This window comes from Podarcis vaucheri, assembly GCF_965113315.1.
Source record: "Podarcis vaucheri genome assembly, chromosome: 7".
In the NCBI taxonomy this organism is placed as follows: domain Eukaryota; kingdom Metazoa; phylum Chordata; class Lepidosauria; order Squamata; family Lacertidae; genus Podarcis; species Podarcis vaucheri.
The window spans coordinates 83,339,138-83,363,938 of NC_138765.1; the positions used below are offsets into that span (position 1 = coordinate 83,339,138).

Below are 24,801 nucleotides of genomic sequence, written 5' to 3' on the forward strand. Positions count from 1 at the left end.
ATAATAATAATAATAATAATAATTTATTCATACCCCACCCTCCCTGGCCAGAGCCGGGCTCAGGGTGGCTAACACCAATAAAATCACTGTAAAAACATAATAGGGGGGAAAGAGATGGGGAGGCAATTTAAAATACAGGTTAAAATGCAGCCTCATTTTAGTAGCCAATAAATCAATGAATGACTTCCTTTCGTCTTTGCTGAATCGCATTCAGTTTCATTGGATACCCCGGAGCTTAAGCATTATGAGATCGCGGGGAGGGGGCGGGATATCTCCCTCTGCTCTTTCTAGTGTTAGAAATTTGCCAAGTGCCTTTTTTGCGACTGGCACAGTTCCAGTTGCGACTATGTGTGTGCCAGGTTGCCAAATGACACCTCCATCCGGCTGGCAGGTAAGCCGAAGAGCTCATTTGCTGCAATTATATCCCACTGTTTTTCCCATGTGGTTCACCCCAGTTTTCAGCTAATCCCTACAACGACCCTGCAAAGTAGGTTAGGTGGCTGGCTCAAGGTCAGCCAGGTGAGCTTCATGACTGAGTGGGGGGATTTGAACCCAGGTCCACGTCCGACACTCTAACCACTACACCACTCGGGCTTTCTAGAGTATTCGTGCTATGGGGCCATGGGCACAGCTGGGGTGTGGGTGTGTGCAGCTGCCCTCTTCCAAAAAAAATCAAGTAAGTCAATAAAAATACTTACCTAACTGACCAATCGCTTCACAGATAACTCAGTTCTCTCCTCCCCCCCAAAAAAATATTCCTGATGTATGGGGCAGCTTTATAAATTCAGTAAATGAATGGTCAGTTTTATTGCACATAGCCAAAGGCTGCTGCAATGTACACAGGATCATTCAACAATTAAAATATGCTGGATTAATACAAAAAGCTTAAAAGATTTATATTATCAAGACATTACCTGCTCTAAACAGAGCTATAGAAGTACCTTAATATACAGGTTAAGACATTAAACAATAAAATGTATTGGCTAAAATCAACACATGGCCACTAATATATTTAAAAAAGTTAATACAATGTGCAATTACATTCGGAGTTTGGTGATAAAGATAGAATATAGCTTGATGTAGATAGGGTCAAATAAATTCATCTCCTTTACAGTTGGTGGCTATCTTGGCTATATAATTTGCTCTAATTTTCCTAGCGATGGGAGACACAGAGGCATACCAACAAACGAGCGTGTTTGCATTAGGGGATGTAGTAAGTGTCGTTGTTTAGTCGTTTTGTCGTGTCCGACTCTTTGTGACCCCCTGGACCAGAGCACGCCAGGCACTCCTGTCTTCCACTGCCTCCCGCAGTTTGGTCAAACTCATGCTGGTAGCTTCGAGAACACTGTCCGACCATCTCGTCCTCTGTCGTCCCCTTCTCCTTGTGCCCTCCATCTTTCCCAACATCAGGGTCTTTTCCAGGGAGTTTTCTCTTCTCATGAGGTGACCAAAGTATTGGAGCCTCAGCTTCAGGATCTGTCCTTCCAGGGAGCACTCAGGGCTGATTTCCTTAAGAATGGCTTAAACCATAGCTTTAACTATATGGACCTTTGTTGGCAAGGTGATGCCTCTACTTTTTAAGATGCTGTCTAGGTTTGTCATTGCTTTTCTCCCAAGGAGCAGGCATCTTTTAATTTCGTGGCTGCTGTCACCATCTGCAGTGATCATGGAGCCCAAAAAAGTAAAATCTCTCACTGCCTCCTTTTCTTCCCCTTCTATTTGCCAGGAGGTGATGGGACCAGTGGCCATGATCTTCTTTTTTTGATGTTGAGCTTCAGATCATATTTTGCGCTCTCCTCTTTCACCCTCATTAAAAGGTTCTTTAATTCCTCCTCACTTTCTGCCATCAAGGTTGTGTCATCTGCATATCTGAGGTTGTTGATATTTCTTCCAGCAATCTTAATTCCGGCTAGGGATTAATCTAGCCCAGCCTTTCGCATGATGAATTCTGCATCTAAGTTAAATAAGCAGAGAGACAATATACAGCCTTGTCGTACTCCTTTCCCGATTTTGAAGCAATCAGTTGTTCCATATCCAGTTCTAACTGTAGCTTCTTGTCCCACATAGAGGGACATAGAGATTTAGATAGGGTCAAATAAATTCATCTCCTTTACAGTTGGTGGCTATCTTGGCTATATAATTTCCTCTAATTTCCCAAGCGATGGGAGACACAGAGGCATACCAACAAACAAGCGTGTTTGCATTAGGGGATATCTTGAAGTTGTAAGTGAATAAATATGGGGCAAGTCAGCCCCGCGAAATGTGCAGCAAAGCGGCGCCTTTCCGGCCCTTGCGCGCCCCTCTCGAGATCCCTGCCGCGGCCCCATCGGAGAGGCTGCGAAGCCGGCGCGGCAGCTGTGGGCTGTCCGAGCCCACTTGGCTTCCCCCCGTTGCATTTCCGTCGGTTTAAAGGAAGGCGCGGGAGCTTGGTTTGCAACGGAAAGGGAGTCTCTTCCTCCGCCTCGTCTCGGGGGCTTCTATCCTGTCCTCCCTCCTCACTGAGCGACAGTCGCTTGGCTCGGTTATTTCTTTGGCAGGGACACAGGTGAGATTTCCCCACCCGAGCGGTGTCAAGGCTGTCCGCCGTCGGGAACAGGATACTAGGTTAGGAGGAGAGGCTTTCCCGATTTGCTCCGGCGGGGCTCTTCTTCCGTTCTTAGGTAGAAGGAGTGCAGAGCAGGCCTGAATGCAATGGCCTAGGGCCACCAGAAAGCCACTCGCATCATGCAAATCGGAAGGGGGTGAATCAGGAATAATAAACCCCCTTAAGACAAATGCGGATCTGGGAGCAGGGAGGTTATCCAATTCAGGATTGGGGCCACCAAGCCTCAAACAGATTGGTGCTGATTATTATTATTAATTGAATTTATATATCACCCTATACCTGGGGAGTCTCAGGGCAGTTCACAGAATAAAATCAAGATATAAAACCACAAAATACATAATAAAAACAAAAAGCCAATAGCACCCCCCAAAAAAAACCCCACTTAAAAAGGGCATAGAATGCAAATCAGATCAGCCAAAGGCTTGGTTAAAAAGGAACATGATTAGGAGTACAGTGGTACCTCCGGTTAAGTACTTAATTCGTTCTGGAGGTCCGTTCTTAACCTGAAACTGTTCTTAACCTGAAGCACCACTTTAGCTAATGGGGCCTCCTGCTGCCGCTGTGCCACCAGAGCACGATTCCTGTTCTCATCCTGAAGCAAAGTTCTTAACCCAAGGCAGTGGCGTAGCGTGGGTTGTCAGCACCTGGGGCAAGGCAAGTAATTTGCGCCCCCTAACCGCCAGATGGTGCGGCCGGCCCCCCCCTGCACTCTCCACCCTACGCCACTGACCCAAGGTACTATTTCTGGCCTGTGAAAAAACAAGAGCTGTTTGAAGAATTGCTGTGTCGTCTGGTATGTTCACCCACAACTTAACAGTAAGCACTACAGCTCCCAATATTCTTGGGGGGGGGAGGGTGTGCTTTAAATGTGTGGCCGCTCAGTAGCCCATACTGACTTTCAGAGCTGTCACTTGCCTTAGAATCATAGCAGCATGGAGTTGGAAGGGACCCAGTGCGGTCATCTAGTCCAACCCCACTGCGATGCACGAATAGCAGCGAAGAAGATCGCTTTGTTTACCTCCTGTTGCTTTTATCTTCCAGGCAGTTGGTGCTGTGGCGTCACCCGGGGTTTTCTGTTGCAGGATTGGTCTTGGGTTTAAAGGGACGATGCAGGTGTGGAGCACCTGGACAGGATGCTGAGAGGCAAGAAGAAAGAAAACATCCCTCCTTTTCTGAGCGGCTATGTGGCATCTGGTAAGCTGAGGCTTCCCTGGAGTCCACTAGGGCGGGGTGGCCTTGACTGTCGGCTCCCTCCTTGCTTAGTCTCAGGGTTGCCCCTTGTAGAACCCAGCAGGCAGGAGGTTGAGGCAGATCTGGAATAAGTTGTCTCCACCTGCCATTGGCTCTGGCGCCCCCTGCTGTTGGCCTCCACCGGTGCCAAAGGGTACCAGCCAACCACTGCCCCCCTGGACTGTAGCTGGTGTGTCAATCAAGCTCAAGTGACCCTATTAAATTTTTTTATTATGTTTTCCGAAAGGGTTAGGAAAGAGATAGTGGGAAATGATCCATAATGAATTGGGGGAAAAAATGTTTTAAAGTACTTTCCCAAAAAACCCAAAGTCTTTTCTGTTGCGGATAGTTCAGACTGAAATTCCCAGGTGTCAAAAAAGGTTATTTATGTATGCCCTTGTTTTGTTAGCCCCAAAATAGAAAACGAGCAAGGTCCCAACCAAAGAAGAATGGCAACTTAAGTTGACAGAATATGCACAACTCATAGACTTAACATATAGAAAAAGAGAACATGAAGAACATAAATTTAGAGAACATTGGAGTATGTTTATTGAATATATGGGAAATAATTGTGTACAGCTGAATACGCTGGCAGCATTAAGATAATTTCAACAGTGTAAATAAGTTTGGATGGGTGCAATAATGGAAAACCGATTGGTATAGTTTTTGTAAAATATGCAGGGATTTATGATATGTAAAATGAACCATGGAAAAAGAAGGAAGGTCATTGATATTTTAAGGATGTAAATATGAGTACTTTAAATTGTATAACAGAAAATTTAATAAAAATTATAAAAAGGAAAGAGATAGAGTAAGCGATACAGGGGAGGGGGCCCATTGTTTTGTTTTTGTTCCTGTTTTATATATGTGTGTGTATGTGTATTTGCATATGTAAATATATATCTTGCGTTTTTATGCTGGGATCTTCAGACAAAGATTGTTTGAATAAGTAAATAAATGAAATTGTATTGGGAGCAAAGTCATTGGCAACTCAGGTAGGAAATAGATGTGCTCGCATTTGCGAAAGGGGAGATTAAATTCTTAGGAATTGGTTGGAAAGGTTTCTAGTCACATCGTTTATCAAAATAAAAAAATTCCTTCCAGTAGCACCTTAAAGACCAACTAAGTTAGTTCTTGGTATGAGCTTTCATGTGCATGCACACTTCTTCAGATACTCTGTTTCAGTGTATCTGAAGAAGTGTGCATGCACACGAAAGCTCATACCAAGAACTAACTTAGTTGGTCTTTAAGGTGCTACTGGAAGGAATTTATTTATTTTGACTATGGCAGACCAACACGGCAACCTATCTGTAATCGTTTATCAAGTTTAAGGAAAGAGGGGCCTGTGGAAGACAAGTGGGTGAGTAGTTTCAGGATTGGCATAGTATAGTAGGCAAGCAGCTGTTGATACTTGGATGGAGGTTTTTTAAAAAATATATTGAGGAAGTAATGAGAATTAGAAATTAAATATGTTATTTGTCTTTCTATGTCTTGACATGGGGTAAGATGCACGATTATGGTGTGTCCTGAGGAGTGCGTTGTCTTAGAATCAGAAAAATATTTGTGTAAGGGTGTCCCCTGAGCTCGCTTCCCCTCTTCCCTCCTCCTCCCTTTTTCCTTGTACGTTATGTCCTTTTAGACTGTGAAACTTGAGGGCAGGGACCCGCTTAGCGTTGATTTTCGTAAGTCGCTCTGGTGAGAGCCATGTTTGGCTAAAGAGGCAGGGTGTGGATCCCTGAAGTCGTATGTCTTTGCTCTTGAGCAATGATTACAGTGGTACCTTGGGTTACATACGCTTCAGGTTACAGACTCCGCTAACCCAGAAACAGCACCTCAGGTTAAGAACTTTGCTTCAGGATGAGAACAGAAATCGCGCTCCGGCGGAGCGGCAGCAGCAGGAGGCCCCATTAGCTAAAGTGGTGCTTCAGGTTAAGAACAGTTTCAGGTTAAGAACAGACCTCCGGAATGAATTATGTTCTTAACCCGAGGTACCACTGTACTGCGGGCATTTGAGAATTGCTGGAAATAATTCACAGAAGATATTTTTCTACGGGCAAGACATCAGCATGCGGTTCTGCTGCTGCCGCTGCCGGCCAGACAGATTGGGTTGTTCTGGAGCTAATTTGCCCGGCTCGTCTTGAGGACGGAGCTCTAATTAGAAGTGGATCAAAGCCTCCTTGCTCCTCTTTTCCACCGCCCTGCATGCTGGACATCTGGTTCCACAATGACTAACTGGGATCTTAAATCGTGGGGTCTAAGCTGCTTAGAGCGACTCAGCTGGCTAGCACACTTCGGCTTTCGAGCATTAAGCGTGCCGTCAGCACGGTGGGGTGTTCTCGTTGTTCCGCCGCCCCAACCCTTCAAGGTCAGAGAAGCAAAGACAAAGGGGCATCTGCTTCTGCCCCACACCCTACCCCACAGATCTGGAAGGAGCCGGGAGCATGTCCCACGGTGCCGATCGGAGTGAGTAAGGCCGCTGCGGGAAGAGAGGCGGTTTGGCTGCAGGAGGTGCGTCTTAAAGCCGCATGCTTATGATGCGCTGAGAGAGGCATACGGCAGCTTAGCTCAGGCACAGGCAAATAGCGTTTGGCTGGGGAGGTGGGCACCCTCTGCTCAATTTAGCAGAGGGACGAGTGGCAACTGCAGCAAAATGTGGCAGAGTATCTTGGTGCCATAGCCAGCGCTCAGAATCCTACAGCTACTAAGGTTGCCTTGTTCTTGATGAATATACAGTGGTAAAGGTAAAGGGACCCCTGACCATTAGGTCCAGTCGTGGCCGACTCTGGGGTTGTGGCGCTCATCTCGCTTTATTGGCCAAGGGAGCCGGCATACAGCTCATGTGGCCAGCATGACTAAGCCGCTTCTGGCGAACCAGAGCAGCGCACGGAAACGCCGTTTACCTTCCTGCCGGAGCAGTACCTATTTATCTACTTGCACTATTAAGTGCTTTCGAACTGCTAGCTTGGCAGGAGCAGGGACCGAGCAACGGGAGCTCACCCCGTCGCGGGGATTCAAACCGTCAACCTTCAGATCGGCAAGCCCTAGGCTCTGTGGTTTAACCCACAGCACCACCCGCGTACAGTGGTGCCTCGGGTTAAGTACTTAATTCGTTCCGGAGGTCCGTTCTTAACCTGAAATTGTTCTTAACCTGAGGTACCACTTTAGCTAATGGGGCCTCCCGCTGCTGCCGCCGCACCGCCGGAGCACGATTTCTGTTCTCATCCTGAAGCAAAGTTCTTAACCCGAGGTACTATTTCTGGGTTAGCTGAGTCTGTAACCTGAAGCGTATGTAACCCGAGGTACCACTGTATATATCTTCCCCATCTTTCTATCGACCTATATTTGGGGAGTTTCCTGCTCAGGTTTATACTTAGCCTCATTTTGCTCCATTTCGGTTGGCACGGACCACCTGAGTTTGCTGTTAAAGGGAGGGGCGGACCATAGTCGAAAACTCTTATTTGTGGCGGAGCCTGTGAGAAGGAGGGGGTCGGTCACAGCCTATCTGGGGATTGGCTGTGTATCGCTCGCTAATCTGAAATCCAGGGACGGACTGTTCTAGGACAGAGTCAGCCCCTTGCAACACCTAGAGAATCACGGCGTGCATTTGAAGCCCAGGGGTTGACGGCGTGAATAAGTCCTTCCTAATGTCTGCCCTGAATCTTGCAGGTTTCAGCTTCATTAAACTAGCCCCGTTAGGTTCCAGTACTATGAGAGAAGGGGGAAACCTTATTCGCTTTCTGCAAACACAGCGTAATTTTACAAACCTCGGTAATGTTTCACTTTCTCGCCGTTTTTAGAAACTTAAATGTTCCTCGATTGTTGTGTCAATTTACAGTGTTCATTGTAAGTGTATTATTATTAATTATTATTATTATTATTATTATTATTATTATTATTATTATTATTATTATCAGAATACAGCTATACCTTGGTTCTCGAACACCTTGGCTCCTGAACAAACGTTCTGGTTTTCGAACGATTTTCAGAAGCCAAACATCCGACGGGGCTTTCGCGGCTTCCGATTGGCTGCAGCAGCTTCCTGCAGCCAACCAGAAGCCGCGCTTTGGTTTCCAAACATTTTGGAAATCGAACTGACTTCCGGAATGGATTACGTTCAGCTTCCAAGGTACGACTGTAACAGTGTGCTTTGCTTTCCCACAATGCACCTGCACCACACATTTAAAGCACGTGGCTGCCCGCAGGAATCTTGGGAACTGTAGTTTGTTAAAGGTGCTGGGAATTGTGGTTCTGTGAGGGAGAAATGACAGTGCCCAGGATTCTTTGGAAGAAGCCATGCGATTTAAATGTGCAGTACGGATGTGGCATTCAGTAAATGTATGTCAGTTTTCCACACGTTCTTCCTCCTTCGGCTCAGATTCCCTGTTTTCAGACATTGCGGCACGTCGGTAATCCTTGTTTGCTTTTGTGAAGTCACGGAATGTTCACGCACATCCCAACTTGCAAAGTTGAAGGATCTGATGTGGGGTCATGGTTAAACGTCAGGCACTGGAAGGAACGGAAAGGTATTTGACATGCATGCTGAGTCCTAACACAAACAGCTTTCTTCCTCTGCAGAGCAAACAAACGTCCAGAGAAATATCAACATCAATCTGTACCTGTCCACGGAAAGGAGTGTAGCAGCCGACTCCGTTGTCCGCAGGCCAGACTGCGGAGGAGCAAGTGCCCAGGGGGGAAAACGGGCTGCGTTCACGGGAAAGGGAAGCAATGACCTGCAGCAACACCGTGCGGTTCAGACCAACCTCTCTTGCCCTTATTGGCCTTTCCAGGACGCCACCGGCGGCTCTTTACCCAAACGGCAAAGCAACCTTGCATCGAAACTGCAGAGGGGTGCATCTAGAGACTCCGAGTTTACCAGCGATGCACCGATTTCCTGCCCCTCTCTCTGCTCATGCTCAGAGCAGCTTGGTTTAAAGGGCAACCCTCCCAGCCACCTCTCGAGTAGAATCCGCTATGTCTCTCATGACTGCGGCACCCTCTCAAAGAACAGGATGGGAAGCGAGGGCCGGTATGGGTCAAAACCAAGCCACGTTTGTGCGTCGAGAAGAATCTGCGGGCATCTCAGGGACTGCGGAGCGTGCTTCTCTCTGGCCGAATTGCCCGTGACATCGCCTCCTGGCTCCATTTCCTGCCGGTGTCCTCCTACGAGCCCTGGCAGGAGCGACGACTCTTTCCATCGTGGGCCAGGCCTTACCTTGGACCATTTGAACTCTTCGACTTTGGTGGAGAGCGCTGGGTCTTCTGCAGCGCTCCAGACCCTCTTGAAGTCTTCCCGGACGTCTGCTGACCTGCACCGCTCCATCAGGCAGCTCAAGCGAGAAGCCGCCACCTCAATGGGGGCGTTGGGCTCCTCCCCCTGGGAATCCAAACGTCCTCTTTTCCCTTGCCACCCGCTCCGCAATCCTCAGGTCTCCGCCTCAACCGTGCTGAGTGCTGTGGAGCATCTTGCGGTGGGAGAGAGCTACGCCAGGCAGGCCAGCGTCAAATGGCGAGCCCCTTTTCCCAGGGACTGGGGCGGCACTTCCACCGTGGGCAAACCCACCTCCGTTGTCTACAGGTGCGACAACGCTGGACTGCAGACGTGCCCAACGGAGGCCTTGGACCAGTCAGGTTTCCGTGGCCGCATTGATCTGACCTCGCTGGCCCTTCGGGGAGAAGAGCTCTGTTCCAAAACCTCTATTTGCTATCTCGGATGTTGCTCGGGCGGCAGATGGCGGACTCCGGAAAGAACGGGTGCCTGCGGCTGTTCCGAAACCTGCTGCCACCAAAAGGCGGCTGATCCAGAAGAGCTCGCCTCCGGAGCGCTGCGTCGCTCGGAGTTGAGTCTCTCAGACCATGCCTTGAGTCTCCTTTCCTTCGACACCTTGGAGGTCTCCCTGAAGACGTTGTGCGCCGATTCTCCGGCGAACCTGGGGTCTCCTGTGTGCGTCAGCCTGGCGGTGCGTTCTCCTGCATGCCGGTTTAGGAACGGCGCCCAGGATTCTGAAGCTGGGGGCGAACTAGGAGAGGACGGCGGGGGCTCCACACTCTCCGCAGGGCAGCACACTGCAGATCTGCCCCATTGGAAGCCCAGCCGCTTTGGAGAACATTGGCAGGCTGCTGATAGTATAGGTGCGGCCGTTGTTGGGAGAAGTGGCGACGGCTCCCTAAATTCCGTGCCCGACGACTGTTGGCCTGATGCGGAAAATAGTCAGGGAGGAGGGCTTTCAGCGGAACAGACCGGGAAAAGGACCACAGTGTTGTACGACGAGGAAAGCAACAACAGGATGGATGACAAGCAAAAGGAGGTGAGCTCAGTCTGTCTGTTACTAACTAAAGCAGGCATAGGCAAACTCCGGCCCTCCCAATGTTTTTGAGACTACAATTCCCATCATCCCTGACCGCTGGTCCTGTTAGCTAGGGATGATGGGAATTGTAGTTCCAAAACCTCTGGAGGGCCGGAGTTTGCCCATGCCTGAAACTAAAGCTTGGATTTTTTCGTTTCATTCCTTGCTTTGTTTCCCTCTGTTTTTCTTTGCCTGTTTGACTTCTTTTGTCTTTGTTTTGTCCTCTGGGGTAAGGAGAAGCTCCCACGTGAGAACTGGGAGAATCCACCTCTTTCTGGGTGGGGTAAGAGTTAAGATTTACCTGTGAGAGAAGATTTTGTATTCTTCTTTTTCTTTCTTTTTCTGTTTTTTTCTTTTTGTCTAGATTACTTTTTTTTTATTGTCAAGTATTATGAAAAGTCTTAATAAAAACTTAGTTTTTTAAAAAATAAAGTTTGGATTAATAGGTTATTGTATTTTAGTGTTTTGTTGGAAGCTGCCCAGAGTGGCTGGGGAAATCCAGCCAGATAGGCGGGGTATAAATAATAAATTATTATTATTATTATTGGATTCAGGAGCAATGCCCTAAACGTAGAGATCCCCCCTTCTCCCGCTCCTGCCAACCACCTGAAGTCCAAATTGATACAGCCATTCTGCTTACCAACTAACGGAGCGGCATGTTGGATGTACATTGAGTTATGTGGCTCGTGGCCTTCACTCCCAGCTTGTGGCGGTGAGTTCCACAAGTTAGTTGGAAGCAAAACTAAATTGTGTGAGATAAGCTGATGTATGCCAGGGTGTGTATGTTATTTTATTTCGATCTGCGCTGTGGATTCAGGTGGTAGATTTCTGCTTTCCTCAGGCTTTTTCAGTCCAATTCAGGTTACCATGGCACAGAATTTAGAATCTTGTGGGTGTGGAATGTCCCAAGCCTTGCGTGGTGCCCAGAGATTCCATAAGAGGCAGGATGAGCTTCTTCCACCATATTGTCTTGATTTTTCTTTCTTTTCTTACAGGACCTGGAATCAATGGAGAAGAAGAGAAACAGGTAATGCTTTTTCTCGTCTTTAAACGCTTTTGGTGTTGTAAATGTTACCAAATGTGTTTACATTTTTTTAAAGACACCCCTCCTCCATTTAAATCAAATACAGTGGTACCTTGGTTCTCAAACTTAATCCATTCTGGAAGTCCGTTCCATAACCAAGTCGCGCTTTTCCATAGAAAGTAATGCAAAATGGATTCTTCCGTTCCAGACTTTTAAAAACAACCCCTTTTTAACATGAATTTTACTATCTAATGAGACCATTGAGCCATAAAGCAATAATCAATGTAAAGGTAAAGGGACCCCTGACCATTAGGTCCAGTTGTGGCTGACTCTGGGGTTGTGGCGCTCATCTCGCTTTATTGGCCGAGGGAGCCGGCGTACAGCTTCTGGGTCATGTGGCCTACATGACTAAGCCGCTTCTGGCGAACCAGAGCAGCGCACGGAAACGCCGTTTACCTTCCCGTCGGAGTGGTACCTATTTATCTACTTGCACTTTGACGTGCTTTCAAACTGCTAGGTTGGCAGGAGCAGGGACCGAGCAATGGGAGCTCACTCCATTGCAGGGATTTGAACCGCCGACCTTCTGATTGGCAAGACCTAGGCTCTGTGGTTTAACCCACAGCACCACCCGTGTCCCTAATAATCAATGTACTGTAGTATAAAATAAATAAGACAGTTTTGTAGATGATTAAAAATTAAAATTAATTTTCTTCTTACCAGCACTGATGATAGTCATTGTTTGGATGGGGGGCTTTTATCCATTTCTGTAGTCACTCAATCATTAAATCAATCGATCAATTAGTAGCTGAACTGGGTTCCACACAGTCACAAAAACAAATGAACTGAAAAAGCCTCTAAAACACAAAACAAATAGCAAAATCAAAAGCGCCAAACGTAATCCGTTCCGGAAGTCTGCTTGACTTCTGAAATGTTTGAAAACCAAGGCACATCTTCTGATTGGTGCAGGCGCCCCAGAAACAATAGCAGACAGCCATATTGGACGTTTGGCTTCTGAAAAATGTTCCAAAACTGGAACGCTTACTTCCAGGTTTTCGTCGTTTGGGAACCAGGGCGTTTGAGAACCAAGGTACCGCTATAGTAAATAAATATTTTTTAATAGCAGCATGTATTTTAAAAAGCTGTAGGTGGGGTGAACGCCTGTCCATCCCAAGCGATGTGTGCATTGTCTCCAAAACCTGCTTTCTCTTTAGAAGTATCGCCTATTCCCTTAAAGAGATCCGATTAGATTAATCAACTCGAGCTGATCACTTAATCAACTTAAATTTGTGGGGGTTAATTGGTTAAACGGAACACTAGCTCTTGTTTCCTTCCTTCCCCTCTCTCCCAGGCCTTTGCCCCAGAGGGTGGACCCCCAGCTGGAGAAATGTTTTGTGGCCTGGCACAACCACGTCTCTGGGAAGACGGCCGCTGCCCGGGCTCTGTATGAGCACCAGCTGTTGCGCAAGGGTCTTGCTGCCCTGCGGTGGGCCGTGCAGTTAAGGAAGGTTCAAGCAGGCATTGCCCAGAGGAACCACATTCTGGTGGTGCTGGCTGCCAGCTTCCGCAAGGTAAGAGGGCTTGGGGGTGCGTTAAGAGAGCAGGGTGCAAGCAAGATGGGCCCAGCTTCTGGGTCCAGCTACGCCTCACTGGTAGAACACACACCCTCTCTGGTTTTTTGATAAATCATTAAATTTGGAGAGCTGATGTCAGTCAGAGCAGCCGATCATGAGTTAGATGCATGAATATGCCAATATGCAGATGGTAAGTTCCTCAAGTTTCCAAGTTCGCCAGTATTTTGTTCTAGCCAAAGGCCATGTCAAACTTGTATTAAGGCAATTGTGTCCGACTCTTCGTGACCCCATGGACCAGAGCACGCCAGGCACTCCTGTCTTCCACTGCCTCCCGCAGTTTGGTCAAACTCATGCTGGTAGCTTCGAAAACACTGTCCAACCATCTCGTCCTCTGTCGTCCCCTTCTTGTGCCCTCCATCTTTCCCAACATCAGGGTCTTTTCCAGGGAGTCTTCTCTTCTCAAGAGGTGGCCAAAGTATTGGAGCCTCAGCTTCAGGACCTGTCCTTCCAGTGAGCACTCAGGGCTGATTTCCTTCAGAATGGATAGGTTTGATCTTCTTGCAGTCCATGGGACTCTCAAGAGTCTCCTCCAGCACCATAATTCAAAGCATCAATTCTTCGGCGATCAGCCTTCTTTATGGTCCAAAATCTGTGTTTCAAGAGAGGATACCAATTGGGTGTTCCTAATTAGTTGCAGGTCCCTTGTGGGTTGTATCCAGAAGAACCAATCCCGTAGTTGACATTTACTCATTTGCTTTCCTGCTCATGTTTTAGAACAAACCACACCTCTGTCCTTCCTGGGTGATGTAGGGTTATTTTTTTCAGGTATTTTTTTTATTGAAGGCTAGAACTATGTGAAAAAATTATGAAGCGTGAAATTGAAGCTGCGATTCCTGCATTGCGGGGGACTAGATGACCCCTGGGGGTCCCTTTCAACTCTGTAATTCTATGATTGTATGTCTGGAGGTAGTTGGAGGGTGGATGGCGGCTAACAGATTGAGGTTGAATCCTGACAAGACAGAAGTACTATTCTTGGGGGACAGGGGGTGGGCTGGTGTGGAGGACTTCCTGGTCCTGAATGGGGTAACTGTGCCTCTGAAGGACCAGGTGCACAGCCTGGGAGTCATTCTGGACTCACAGCTGTCCATGGAGGTGCAGGTTAATTCTGTGTCCAGGGCGGCTGTCTACCAGCTCCCATCTGGTACGCAGGATGAGACCCTATCTGCCCGCAGACTGTCTCACCAGAGTGGTGCATGCTCTGGACGCTTGGACTACTGCAGTGCGCTTTTTGAAGGGGACCCGGAAAATGTAACTACTGTAATCCAGAATGCGGCATCTAGACTGGTGACTGGGAGCGGTCACCGAGACCATATAACACTGGTCCTGAAAGACCTACATTGGCTCCCAGTACGTTTCCGAGCACAATTCAAAGTGTTGGTGCTGATCTTTAAAGCCCTAAACGGCCTCAGTCCTGTATACCTGAAGGAGCGCCTCCACCCCCATCATTCTGCCTGGACACTGAGGTCTAGCTATGAGGGTCTTCTGGCAGTTCCCTCCCTTCGAGAAGTGAGGTTACAGGGAACCAGGCAGAGGGCCTTCTCGGTGGTGGCGCCTGCCCTGTGGAATGCCCTCCCGTCAGATGTCAAGGAAATAAACAACTATCTGACTTTTAGAAGACATCTGAAGGCATCCCTGTTTAGAGAAGTTTTTAATGATTGATGTTTTAATATGGTTTTAATATTCTGTTGGGAGCTGCCCAGAGTGGCTGGGGAAACCTAGCCAGATGGGTGGGGTATAAATAATAAGTTGTTGTTGTTGTTTATTAATTATTCCAAGCCTGGTTCTTTGTTAGTGGCAAGATGCTTTGGCGAAGCAGCGGGAGGCACAACCTTCCCCGCAACTGGAGGCAGCGAGCCCCAGCAGAGGCCCTCCGACAACCCCAGAAGCAGGGGGCGTAAGGATGTCCTCCAACCTATGCCACCTACCTGCAGAACACCTGGAAGACGCTGCCCGGTATAGCAGGTACGTAAAAGAGGAGAAAGACAGGAATCCCGATTCGGATAGTTTGCTTGGGATTGTAGCATTAAATAGATTGCAACACGGCTGCAAGGTAGGCTGGCTCTGAGAAATGGCGCCAATCTAATCTCTGTAGGTGAGCAGGAATCTGCATCCCGGCCTCCTCAGTCTGAAACTGGCCGCTGCACACAGACACGCACTTTGGGAGGATAAACAGAACCACCGTGCCTTTTTTCTTTTTTGAATTTATTTATTTGTTTTACAGTCACATATCCAACGTATAGAGGGACGCGGGTGGCGCTGTGGGTTAAACCACAGAGCCTAGGACTTGCCGATCAGAAGGTCAGCGGTTCGAATCCCCGCGGCGGGGTGAGCTCAAGTTGCTCGGCCCCAGCTTCTGCCAACCTAGCAGTTTGAAAGCACGTCAAAGTGCAAGTAGATAAATAGGTATCGCACCTGCGGGAAGGTAAACGGCGTTTCCGTGCGCTGCTCTGGTTCGCCAGAAGCGGCTTAGTCATGCTTGCCACATGACCCGGAAGCTGTACGCCGGCTCCCTCGGCCAGTAAAGTGAGATGAGCGCCGCAACCCCAGAGTCGGCCACGACTGGACCTAATAGTCAGGGGTCCCTTTACCTTTTATCCAACATACAACATAAAAACAAGATTCCATAGATAGAATCTCCTGGACTTCCCTCCTCCCCTTTGTGGGTCCTATTGTTAATCATTTCCTACTGCAACTTTTATGATCATCCAAAATCTTTTACCTCTCCATTGTGTCCAAAATTCACCCTTAAACTACAAGTGATATCCCAATCCTACTAACGATTTTAACTGTTTACAATGGTTTTTAAGATAAGTTATAAATTTTCCCCATTCCCTATTAAAATTTAGGTCTTCCTGATTTCTGATTCTTCTGGTCATTTTTTCCATTTCGGCATAATCCATCAATTTGATCTGCCATTTTTCTCTGGTAGGGACTTTTACCTTCTTTCCACCTCTCCTTCTTTTCAGGGCGGAGGGAAATCTCTGGACGCAGCTTCGTCGCCAGCAGGGAGGGGGCGAGAGCTGCAGAAAGGCTGCGGCTCTGCGGGATGTGAGGCGCTTGGCTGGTAAGGTTGTTGCCCCTGAGCAGTTGCTTATATAGTGGCTCCCAATAAGTTGGGAAGGAGTGACCGTCAGGTGTAGAGCACATTTCCACCAGCAGACAAGCCTCTCTCTCTCTCTCTCTCTCTCTCTCTCTCTCTCTCTCTCTCCCTCTCTCCCTCTCTCCCTCTCTCCCTCTCTCCCTCTCTCCCTTCTCTCTCTCTCTCTCTCTCCCTTCCTTCTCTCTCTTTCTCCCCCTCTCTCCCTTTCATCTCTCTCTCTCTCTCTTCCTTATCTCTCTCTTTCTCTCCCTTTCTTCTTTCTCTCATCTCTCTCTCTCCCTTCCATATCACTCTATCCCTTCCTTCCTTCCTTCCATCCTTCCATCCATCCTTCCTTCTCTCCTTTCTCTCTCTCTCCCCTTCCTTCTCTCTTTCTCTCTCTTTCTCTCCTCTCTCTCTCTCTCTCTCTCTCTCTCTCTTCCATATCACTCTATCCCTCGCTCCCTCCCTCCCTTCCTTCCTTCCTTCCTTCCTTCTCTCTCTCTCTTTCTCTCTCTCTCTCCCTTCTCTCTCTCTCTCCCTTCCATATCACTCTTTCCCTTCCTTCTCTCCCCCTCTCTCTCTTCCTTCTCTCTCTCTCTCCCCCCTTCCTTCTATCTCTCTCTTCTCTCCCTCTCTCCCCCTTCCTTAGAGAGAGAAGGAAGAGAGCACACTTCCACCCGCAGACAAGCCACAGCTGTCTAACCTTTTGCTCTCTTAGTAGTCTGCTGTACCCTGTCTCTTTTGATTAAACATTGTGCAAAGGGAAAGTGACGCGGTGGAAACAGGTACCAAAATAACTTTGTACCACACCACAATTGGGTGATTGGAAGACGTGTAAAGACAGTCCAAAATGTATCTGACTGGTTTTGCATATTGTGCTAATAAAAAGAGCCTCAGAAGAGCTAGCTGGCAGCTTGCTTATGCACAGCTCACCTGTATTATCAACTCCTGCCTCATGTCCTTCACTTCAGTTAGGAAGCTTGCAGCGGGGGTGCCCTCTGTGCAGGATGCCTGCTCCGCCAGCCACACCCTTTCCCAAGGTGTTCCGTTCCATTCCCCCCCACCGACGATGACAGCGGACCACTGAGCATGCTCCTTCCTCCATGGGCTGCTTGGGGGGGGGCTTCTCCCTCCTTTAATTCCCCCCCCACACACACCTCAACCTCAGATATTTTGTACTTCTGCAAGCTTTGAGATGCCCCGGGCTACTTTTTTTTAAATGCAATAATTTTTATTCGTTTTCACTTAGAATAATCCAATGGTAGCCTCGTTATAACAGTGCCAAACTATAATGCAATTACTAATCTCAGTCATTCAGATGCCAAATTATATAATTTGGGTGGCCTCCCGCGTGCTAGAATGGATGGTTTGGTGATTTGATTTGTTTCCGCGTTCCAAAATCTTGTTCATCTCAGTTACATTCCAATCAAAATAATCCCTTATACGACAACTGCATCCATTCGTCTTGACACATTAAATGATTTATAAAACCATAGGTGAACCCTTCAAACTATATCCTTATTTCTTCTGTGTGTGACAATTATTCTGTCTATGGTGTTCCTTCCTGTCCTTCTAAAATGTTACGTCTGTCTATTCCCAGCCGTTGGGCAGAGCTAATATTCCATTGTTATTTCAGAAGTTCTCCCCCTGGACTGCTTGTTTGCATAGATCGGGGTGGGTGAATCTCAGGTTTGGAGGCCAAAAGTGGCCCTCCAGTCCCCGTCCCCCCCCATCCCTAAAACTCCCCATAACCACACCTTTTACTGGCCCTGTCTCACACCCTCCTTGAGTGTTTGTGTGTGATGGGGATATGCCCTTGTACTCTGATCCCTCAAATAAAATTTTATAGATTTGTGGATTTGGAAGGGACCCCCAAAGGTCATCCAGTCCAACCTGCTGCAATTCAAGAAACGCTACCTCCATTGTGCCTCGGGCTCCACCGACCAATGGCCCTCAGAAAGGAATACGGCCCCCGGGCTGAAAAAGCGCTCCCCACTCATGGGGCTGCAAGAGGTCTTCTTAGGCGTTCTTACAGCATGCAAAGTATTTGCCCCAAGCTTAGAACAATAATTATAATTATAATTATTTATACCCCACCCATCTGGCTGGGTTTCCCCAGCCACTCTGGGCGGCTTCCAACAAAATATTAAAATACAGTGGCTGCTTAAACATTAAAAGCTTCCCTAAACATGGCTGCCTTCAGATGTCTTCTAAAAGTCAGATGGTTGTTTATTTCCTTGACATCTGACGGGAGGGCGTTCCACAGGGCAGGCACCACCACCGAGAAGGCCCTCTCCCTGGTTCCCTGTAACTTGGCTTCTCGCAGCGAGGGAACCGCCAGAAGGCCCTCGGCGCTGGACTTCAGTGTCTGGGCTCAACGATGGGGGTGGCGACGCTCCTTCAGGTATACTGGACCGAGGCCATTTAGGGCTTTCAAGGTCAGCACCAACACTTTGAATTGTGCTCGGAAACGAAAATCTACCCGCCTGGCGCTCTCCTCACCCCCGATGTCTCCCCCCCCTCTTTTCCCCTGCAACGCAGCAGCTTTCAGATTGTGGCGCCTTCAGAAGGAGCGTCTGGAGAAAGAGGAGATTCGCGCCCAGGAAGCTCTCGCCCTCCTGGAGAAAAAGAGGCTGGTGAGCGCGTTTGAGGCCTGGCGTTCCCGCTACAAGGCAGCCCGGCGGATCCTGCCGCTGGTGGCTCAGGTGCAGAGCGGACTGCTGAGCCGGTGAGCTATGCACAATGATGATAATTTTTATATGTGGGCTTCTTGGTCGCGCCTTACGTTCTTTACCTCTTTGCGACAACTTTCCAGGGTAGGTTTGCATTAGCACCGTGTTTCCCAACCTCAGGTCTCTGGCTGCTTTTGTTGTTTTTTTAAAAAATATTTTTATTGCAAATTTCCAACAGAAAAAAGTCACCAAACATATACCATCCCTTCACCAAACAAAAACAACAAAAAAAAACCATACAAAAACAAAAACATAAATCTATAATAAAAAACAACATAACAATTCCTAACACATTTTTACATAACTAACTGGACTTCCTCACATCTCCCTTCCCTGCGTTCTCAATATTAAAGTTATAAACAGCAATTTATTACCTTGTTTCAGCTCTTAATTTGTGCTTCTCAAGTATTATGTCTCAAACTTCAAATAACTTTTGTCCAATACTTATCAATATAATTCAAACATAATATTACTTCAAATTTCATCTTTTTCTTAAACATTACTTAGTCTCAGGTATCAACTAAATTGCTGGTACCATGTTCTTTTCAATAGGTCTCTGGCTGCTTTTGGACTACAACTCCCATCATCCCTAGCTAGCGGGAATTGTAGTCCCGAAACAACCTGGAGACCCAAGTTTCTGAAACAAGGCATTAGCATCACGCAATGCTGCTCTACGTCTTTGCCTGATTAGTTTGCCAGAGGGTGCTCTGCAGCCTTCACAAGAGCCTTGCAAGGGAGGCCAGTATTTGTTGTCCTGCAGTTTTCACAACAACGATAATTATTTAATTATTTAATTATTTATATACCGCCCATCTGGCTGGGCCTCCACAGCCACTCTGAGCAGCTTCCAACAAAATATTAAAATACTGTAATACCATGGTACCTCGGGTTACATGCGCATCAGGTTACATACGCTTCAGGTGACAGACTCCGCTAACCCTGAAATAATACCTTGGGTTAAGAAATTTGCTTCAGGATGAGAACAGAAATCGTGCTCCAGCGGCGCAGCAGCAGCAGGAGGCCCCATTAGCTAAAGTGGTGCTTCAGGTTAAGGATGGACCTCCAGAATGAATTAAGTACTTAACCCGAGGTACCACTGTACATCAAACATTAAAAGCTTCCCTAAACAGGATCCTGCTGCCAGGCTCTTCCTAAGCCGTTCTGTTCCTTTCCCCACCCCCCTCAAGCTGTTTCCAGGCCTGGAAGTCCGTGGCAGACCAGGAGGCGCTGTGCAGACACAGCAGGGAACGCCTGCGACTCGAATCCCTGAGGGTGCATTTCCATCAATGGGCCCTGATGTTGCAAGTTCGGGAAAAGGCCAGGAGGACTCTGCTGGAGCTGTGGGACTTGAAGCGGAAGAGAGCCCACGGTGAGAACTGTAGCAAAGTTAAGGCATCGGGTCCAACTTGCTCGGGATTGCCTGCACTGACTGGCAGCATCTCTTTGGGGCTTCAGAGAGAGGTTCCTCTTTCTGAGCTGCAGCCTCCCCCTGAAAAAAAGGAACTGAGATTCTAGTCCTCATGGTTTTGAATAAAGGGCTGGCTTTCATTAGGAAAGCTACAAGGAAAGGTCCTTGTTCCATCTAGCTCATAGCTGTCAACTTACAGATTTGAAAATAAGGCCTCGAAAATAAGGGATCAGCAGCCAAAATAAGGGATTTTCAGAGCACAGGTATGTTCACCTTCTGAGCCCCTCCGAGCCAAAGGCAGAAAGCCCAGCCAGCATCCAAACAAAGCCTCAAGCGGTGGTTCCCACAGCGCAGCAACCCGGCAAAGGGGATGCAGCAAGGAAAACCACCGTCACCTCTCCGCTGGGAAGCGCTGAGCAAAGGCGAGTCCCCAGGCAACATGGCCGATTTGATTGGCACAAGGCATGCAAGCTCCACCCCCCAGTCGTTCTTAGACTCCTTATTGGGTGAGCAACGCAGCCAAGCAACACAGTTGGAGCCTCCCTCCTCCCTGGCCGGCAGGGAGGGAGGGAGAGGAGCTGCTTCCTTTGAAACCCAGGCAATTTAAGGGACATCATCAATAAGGGACAGCTGTGGGACACAGCGCTGGGATAAGAGACTTTCCCGCCAAATAAGGGACGGTTGACAGCTATGATCTAGCTGAGCATTGCCCACACTGGCTGGCAGCAGCTCCGCAGGGTTTCCAGGTTTCCTTGGAGACGCTGGGATTGAACCTGCCACATTCTGCACGCAAAGCAGGTTCTGTACCACTGAGCTGCTCCCAGTGCAGCTTTCTGGAAGTTTAGAAAAACCTCATCATTTGTGTACAGTCATACCTCAGGTTACAGATGCTTCAGGTTGTGTGTTTTCAGGTTACGCACCACGCCAAACCCGGAAATACCGGAACGGGTTACTTCCGGGTTTCGGTGCATGCGCAAAGCACTAAATTGCACTTTGTGCATGCACAGAAGTGCCGAATCGCGACCCGCGTGTGCGCAGACGCTGCGCTGTGGGTCGCGAACATGCCTCCTGCACGGATCATGTTCGCAACCCGAGCATCCCCTGTACTTGAAATCATAGCTGTCAACTTACAGATTTGAAAATAAGGGACTAGCAGCCTCGAAAATAAGGGGTTGGCAGCCAAAATAAGGGATTTTACTCAGCCAGCTGAAATACGAAGTTAAAAGGGACCAGATAATTTTGGAGAGCAGTGTCGATTTTTAGCCCTTCATTTCCAACTGATGAAATATTGCAATTAAATACAAGCAGCAACCACTTTTCGCGCAAAACGAAGTCCAAGCTACGAAGATGTTGCTGCAGTTCTGTATCTTTTCTCTTGTGCTCCATCTGCAGCTCTCAGTTCCATCAGGCGAGGCAGGAGGAAGAGAGGGGGGAATAGCGCCTGAAGTAAACCCACAGATCAGACCATCTATGCTAGTCTATGGGAGAAGTGCTTGCGGTCCTTCCTCCGCTTTCCCCCTCTATGGTTAGCCCTTGGAACACCTGCCCGCACCTCCACCTCCTCCTCCTCTCTCTGAACTGCTTTCCCTATGGTTGCCCTCGCTCTCCTCTCAAGGCTCCTCAGTCCTGGCAGGGAGGGGCTTCCGGGGGCCGAGGCTGGTGAGAGGAGGCTGGGGGGGGGGCGGGCCGGGCAGCCAAGCAACACAGTTGGAGCCTCCCTCCTCCCTGGCCAGCAGGGAGGGAGGGAGAGGAGCTGCTTCCTTTGAAACCCGGGAAATTTAAGGGACATCATCAATAAGGAGCAGCAGCGGGACACGGCGCTGGGATAAGGGACTGTCCCTCCAAATAAGGGACGGTTGACAGCTATGCTTGAAATTCCTTCTAAATGCTTTTCCCCCTCTCCCTCTCCCTCCCGCACTTAAATAAGCAGAGAACATGGGTGCAGCTGAAAAGGTTCCTGCAGCCCACGCGAGGTGGTCCCAAAAGAGTGGCTGCGATGCCCTGGACGACTTCTACCGCGCATTGACGTTGCAGCAGGCGTTCCAGACTTGGGAACTGAGGTGGCGGGAATCCCAGCGGGCGACGTAAGTGCTCAGACCCTGACCTAAGAGCAAAGCAATTGGGGGTAATGGGCACAGAGAGGTCTTTTTGTATCCAAACCACAGCTTTCACGTTTCGTTGTTTTGAAAAGGCAAGCTTCTAGTCCTCATTGATAGAGGGCGAAATTCTGGAAGCCAGAGAGAGGTGGCTGAATCCGGTTTGCGAGGGACTGGTTTCCCCCTCCCATGCCTAGCCGTATGGGAAGTTGCAGAATTCTGGTTGCAGAAATTTTTTGTTTACTTTTTCTTTCTGGAGTAGGCAAAAGGCCCTGGCAGGATCTTCCTCCTTCCCATACCAGTTATTTTGGGAAATATTGTGCTCCGGTGGCGCAGCAGCAGCAGGAGGCCCCATTAAGTGGTGCTTCAGGTTAAGAACAGTTTCAGGTTAAGAAAGGACCTCCGGAACGAATTAAGTACTTAACCCGAGGTACCACTGTACTTTTCTCCGAAAGCTCACAAAGGTCTTTCCCTTACAGCGCTTTCCGCCAAGTCTCAGAAAGGCAGCAGCTGAGAGAAGCTCTTGGGCTCTGGCGCCTGAAGACCCTCTGCCCACATCCTCTTGGACTCGGCCCCGGGGACCTCACTGAGGACCTTGCATCGCCGGATTTCGAGGAGTCTTCCCTGTCCTCTGGCTTCCATAGCAACGTGCCTGCCCCGCCTCTCTCCAGCGGTTCGCTGGACAAGGTGAGGACAACTCGCTGACAGGCTTCCCTCTGAACCCGGGGCCAATGCTTTGGTGCATAGGTGGGAACGGAACAAGCAGGGGCAGCAGATAGATAGATATACACACATCTACCCACACACGATTGATTGATTGATTGATGATTGATTGATTGATTGATTGATTGAATTTATATACTGCACTAACCCCGGAGGTTTCAGGGCGAAATAAAAACAATAACCCAATAACTGTCAGGAGCTTTGCCTACACTCGAGTAGGACCCTGGTAGAGACACATACTCGACTGGCATGTTCTCTCCCTCCTGGTCGTTTGTTCGGGAGCTTCAAAAGCTTTCTTCTGCCCGAACATCACAGCCACTGATGCCAACAGACATCGACACACTTAGGGATCCGCAGAGTCTTCACAGTTGCGTAACAGACCTCAGCAACTCAGCATTTTGGGTAATCTACTTTATTTACATATAAACACACACGGAGCTCTGCAACATGGCTCCCTCTCTTTAGCATCAGAGAGCAAAGAGAAAGGACAGTAGTCCCACTTCACGGAACACAGTAGCACAGCCATCCTGTCTCCGTCGCTTCCCACTCTGTGGAGTCAAAACATATAACGTCATGTGATAGACAACAATCCCATGACTGCAATCATGGAGCAGGAATTCTAACAATAATACACACACCCTCCCTCCCAAAAAAGAGCCGCATTTTAAAAGAGTTTAGGATGTCGATCAGGTCGACTAAAGGCCTGGTTAAAAAGGAATATTTTTGCCTAATGAAGTGTCTAATGAAGGCGCCAGGCGAACTTCCCTGGGGAGGGCATTCCACAGATGGGGAGCCACTGCAGAGAAGGCCCCGTTCTCGTGTTGCCACCCTCCGGACCTCTCGAGGAGGAGGCACATGAATACAGGTCTCAGAAGATGATCTCAGGGTCCGGGTAGGTTCATATGGAAAGAGGTGTTCCTTTAGGTATTGCGGTATCTACATATATATAAATAGTTCTTGGCATCCGTCTTTCTTGAGAGGCAATGGTGTGTGTCAAACAGCTGGAGAATCACAGCGCCTGCTGTGGTTGCAGAGGCTAGCAACTCATAACTGCTGCCTCCTGTGCTGTTTTCCTGGATTAGCAGCACGGAAATGACCTCTCTGTGGTGCCAGCCTGGGTAGCATGTCTGGGGGTCCTGGGCTGCCTAGATGAAAAGACACCCCTCTCCCTGGCATCGCTGATCTGGTCCAAAGGAAAGCAGATCAATACTTTTGGCACCAGCTTGGTAGCCGGAAGGAGGCGTACAAGGCGACATCCAACCATTTTAGAGACTGCATTCTGGATTTCTGTAGGCTTTTGTCATGAACATTTTCTTCTCCCGAAGATATCCTGCAAGGCAGAAGGTTTGGACCCCCCGCCCCCACCCCTGGGGTTTACTCCTGCAGCCTTTCTCACAAATAAATAATAGCCTCAAGGCAGCAGAAGTTTAGGATCAGGTTTTTTTCCTTTAAAAAAAAATTATTAAGTTTTTCTGCTTTACATTTTAGAATATTCATTCAAACAACCATAAAATATAAATGACTTCCCTTCTCCTCTTTCCGTTGTTCATTTTATATATAATAAAGGTAAAGGGACCCCTGACCATTAGGTCCAGTCGTGGCCGACTCTGGGGTTGTGGCGCTCATCTTGCTTTATTGGCCGAGGGAGACGGCGTACAGCTTCCAGGTCATGTGGCCAGCATGACTAAACCGCTTCTGGCAAACCAGAGCAGCACACGGAAACGCCGTTTACCTTCCCGCCAGAGCGGTACCTATTTATCTACTTGCACTTTGAGGTGTTTTTGAACTGCTAGGTTGGCAGGAGCTGGGACCGAGGAACGGGAGCTCATCCCGTCGCGGGGATTCGAACCGCCGACATTCCAATCGGCAAGTCCTAGGCTCTGTGGTTTAACCCACAGCGCCACCCACATCCCTTTTCATATAATA

The 24,801-nt window shown here is 48.4% G+C and overlaps 1 protein-coding gene across 4 annotated transcripts in view; it reads left to right on the top strand.

Annotated features, from left to right (window-relative positions):
• Window positions 1-2,415: 2,415 nt before the first annotated feature.
• The window catches only part of LOC309536058 (uncharacterized protein), a 36,112-nt gene continuing 13,726 nt past the window's right edge, over window positions 2,416-24,801 (top strand). Inside the window, exons 1-11 of one of the 4 annotated variants that reach the window (XM_082229787.1) lie at window positions 2,416-2,545; window positions 3,647-3,799; window positions 8,411-10,140; window positions 11,175-11,206; window positions 12,552-12,771; window positions 14,627-14,796; window positions 15,801-15,898; window positions 18,458-18,644; window positions 19,836-20,017; window positions 21,984-22,140; window positions 22,632-22,839. In XM_082229787.1, the coding sequence (XP_082085913.1) occupies window positions 3,739-3,799; window positions 8,411-10,140; window positions 11,175-11,206; window positions 12,552-12,771; window positions 14,627-14,796; window positions 15,801-15,898; window positions 18,458-18,644; window positions 19,836-20,017; window positions 21,984-22,140; window positions 22,632-22,839 (3,045 nt within the window). In that variant the 5' untranslated portion in view covers window positions 2,416-2,545; window positions 3,647-3,738. The remainder of the gene's footprint in view (window positions 2,546-3,646; window positions 3,800-8,410; window positions 10,141-11,174; window positions 11,207-12,551; window positions 12,772-14,626; window positions 14,797-15,800; window positions 15,899-18,457; window positions 18,645-19,835; window positions 20,018-21,983; window positions 22,141-22,631; window positions 22,840-24,801) is intronic. The other 3 variants (XM_082229786.1, XM_082229788.1, XM_082229789.1) reach the window with 3 other exon arrangements.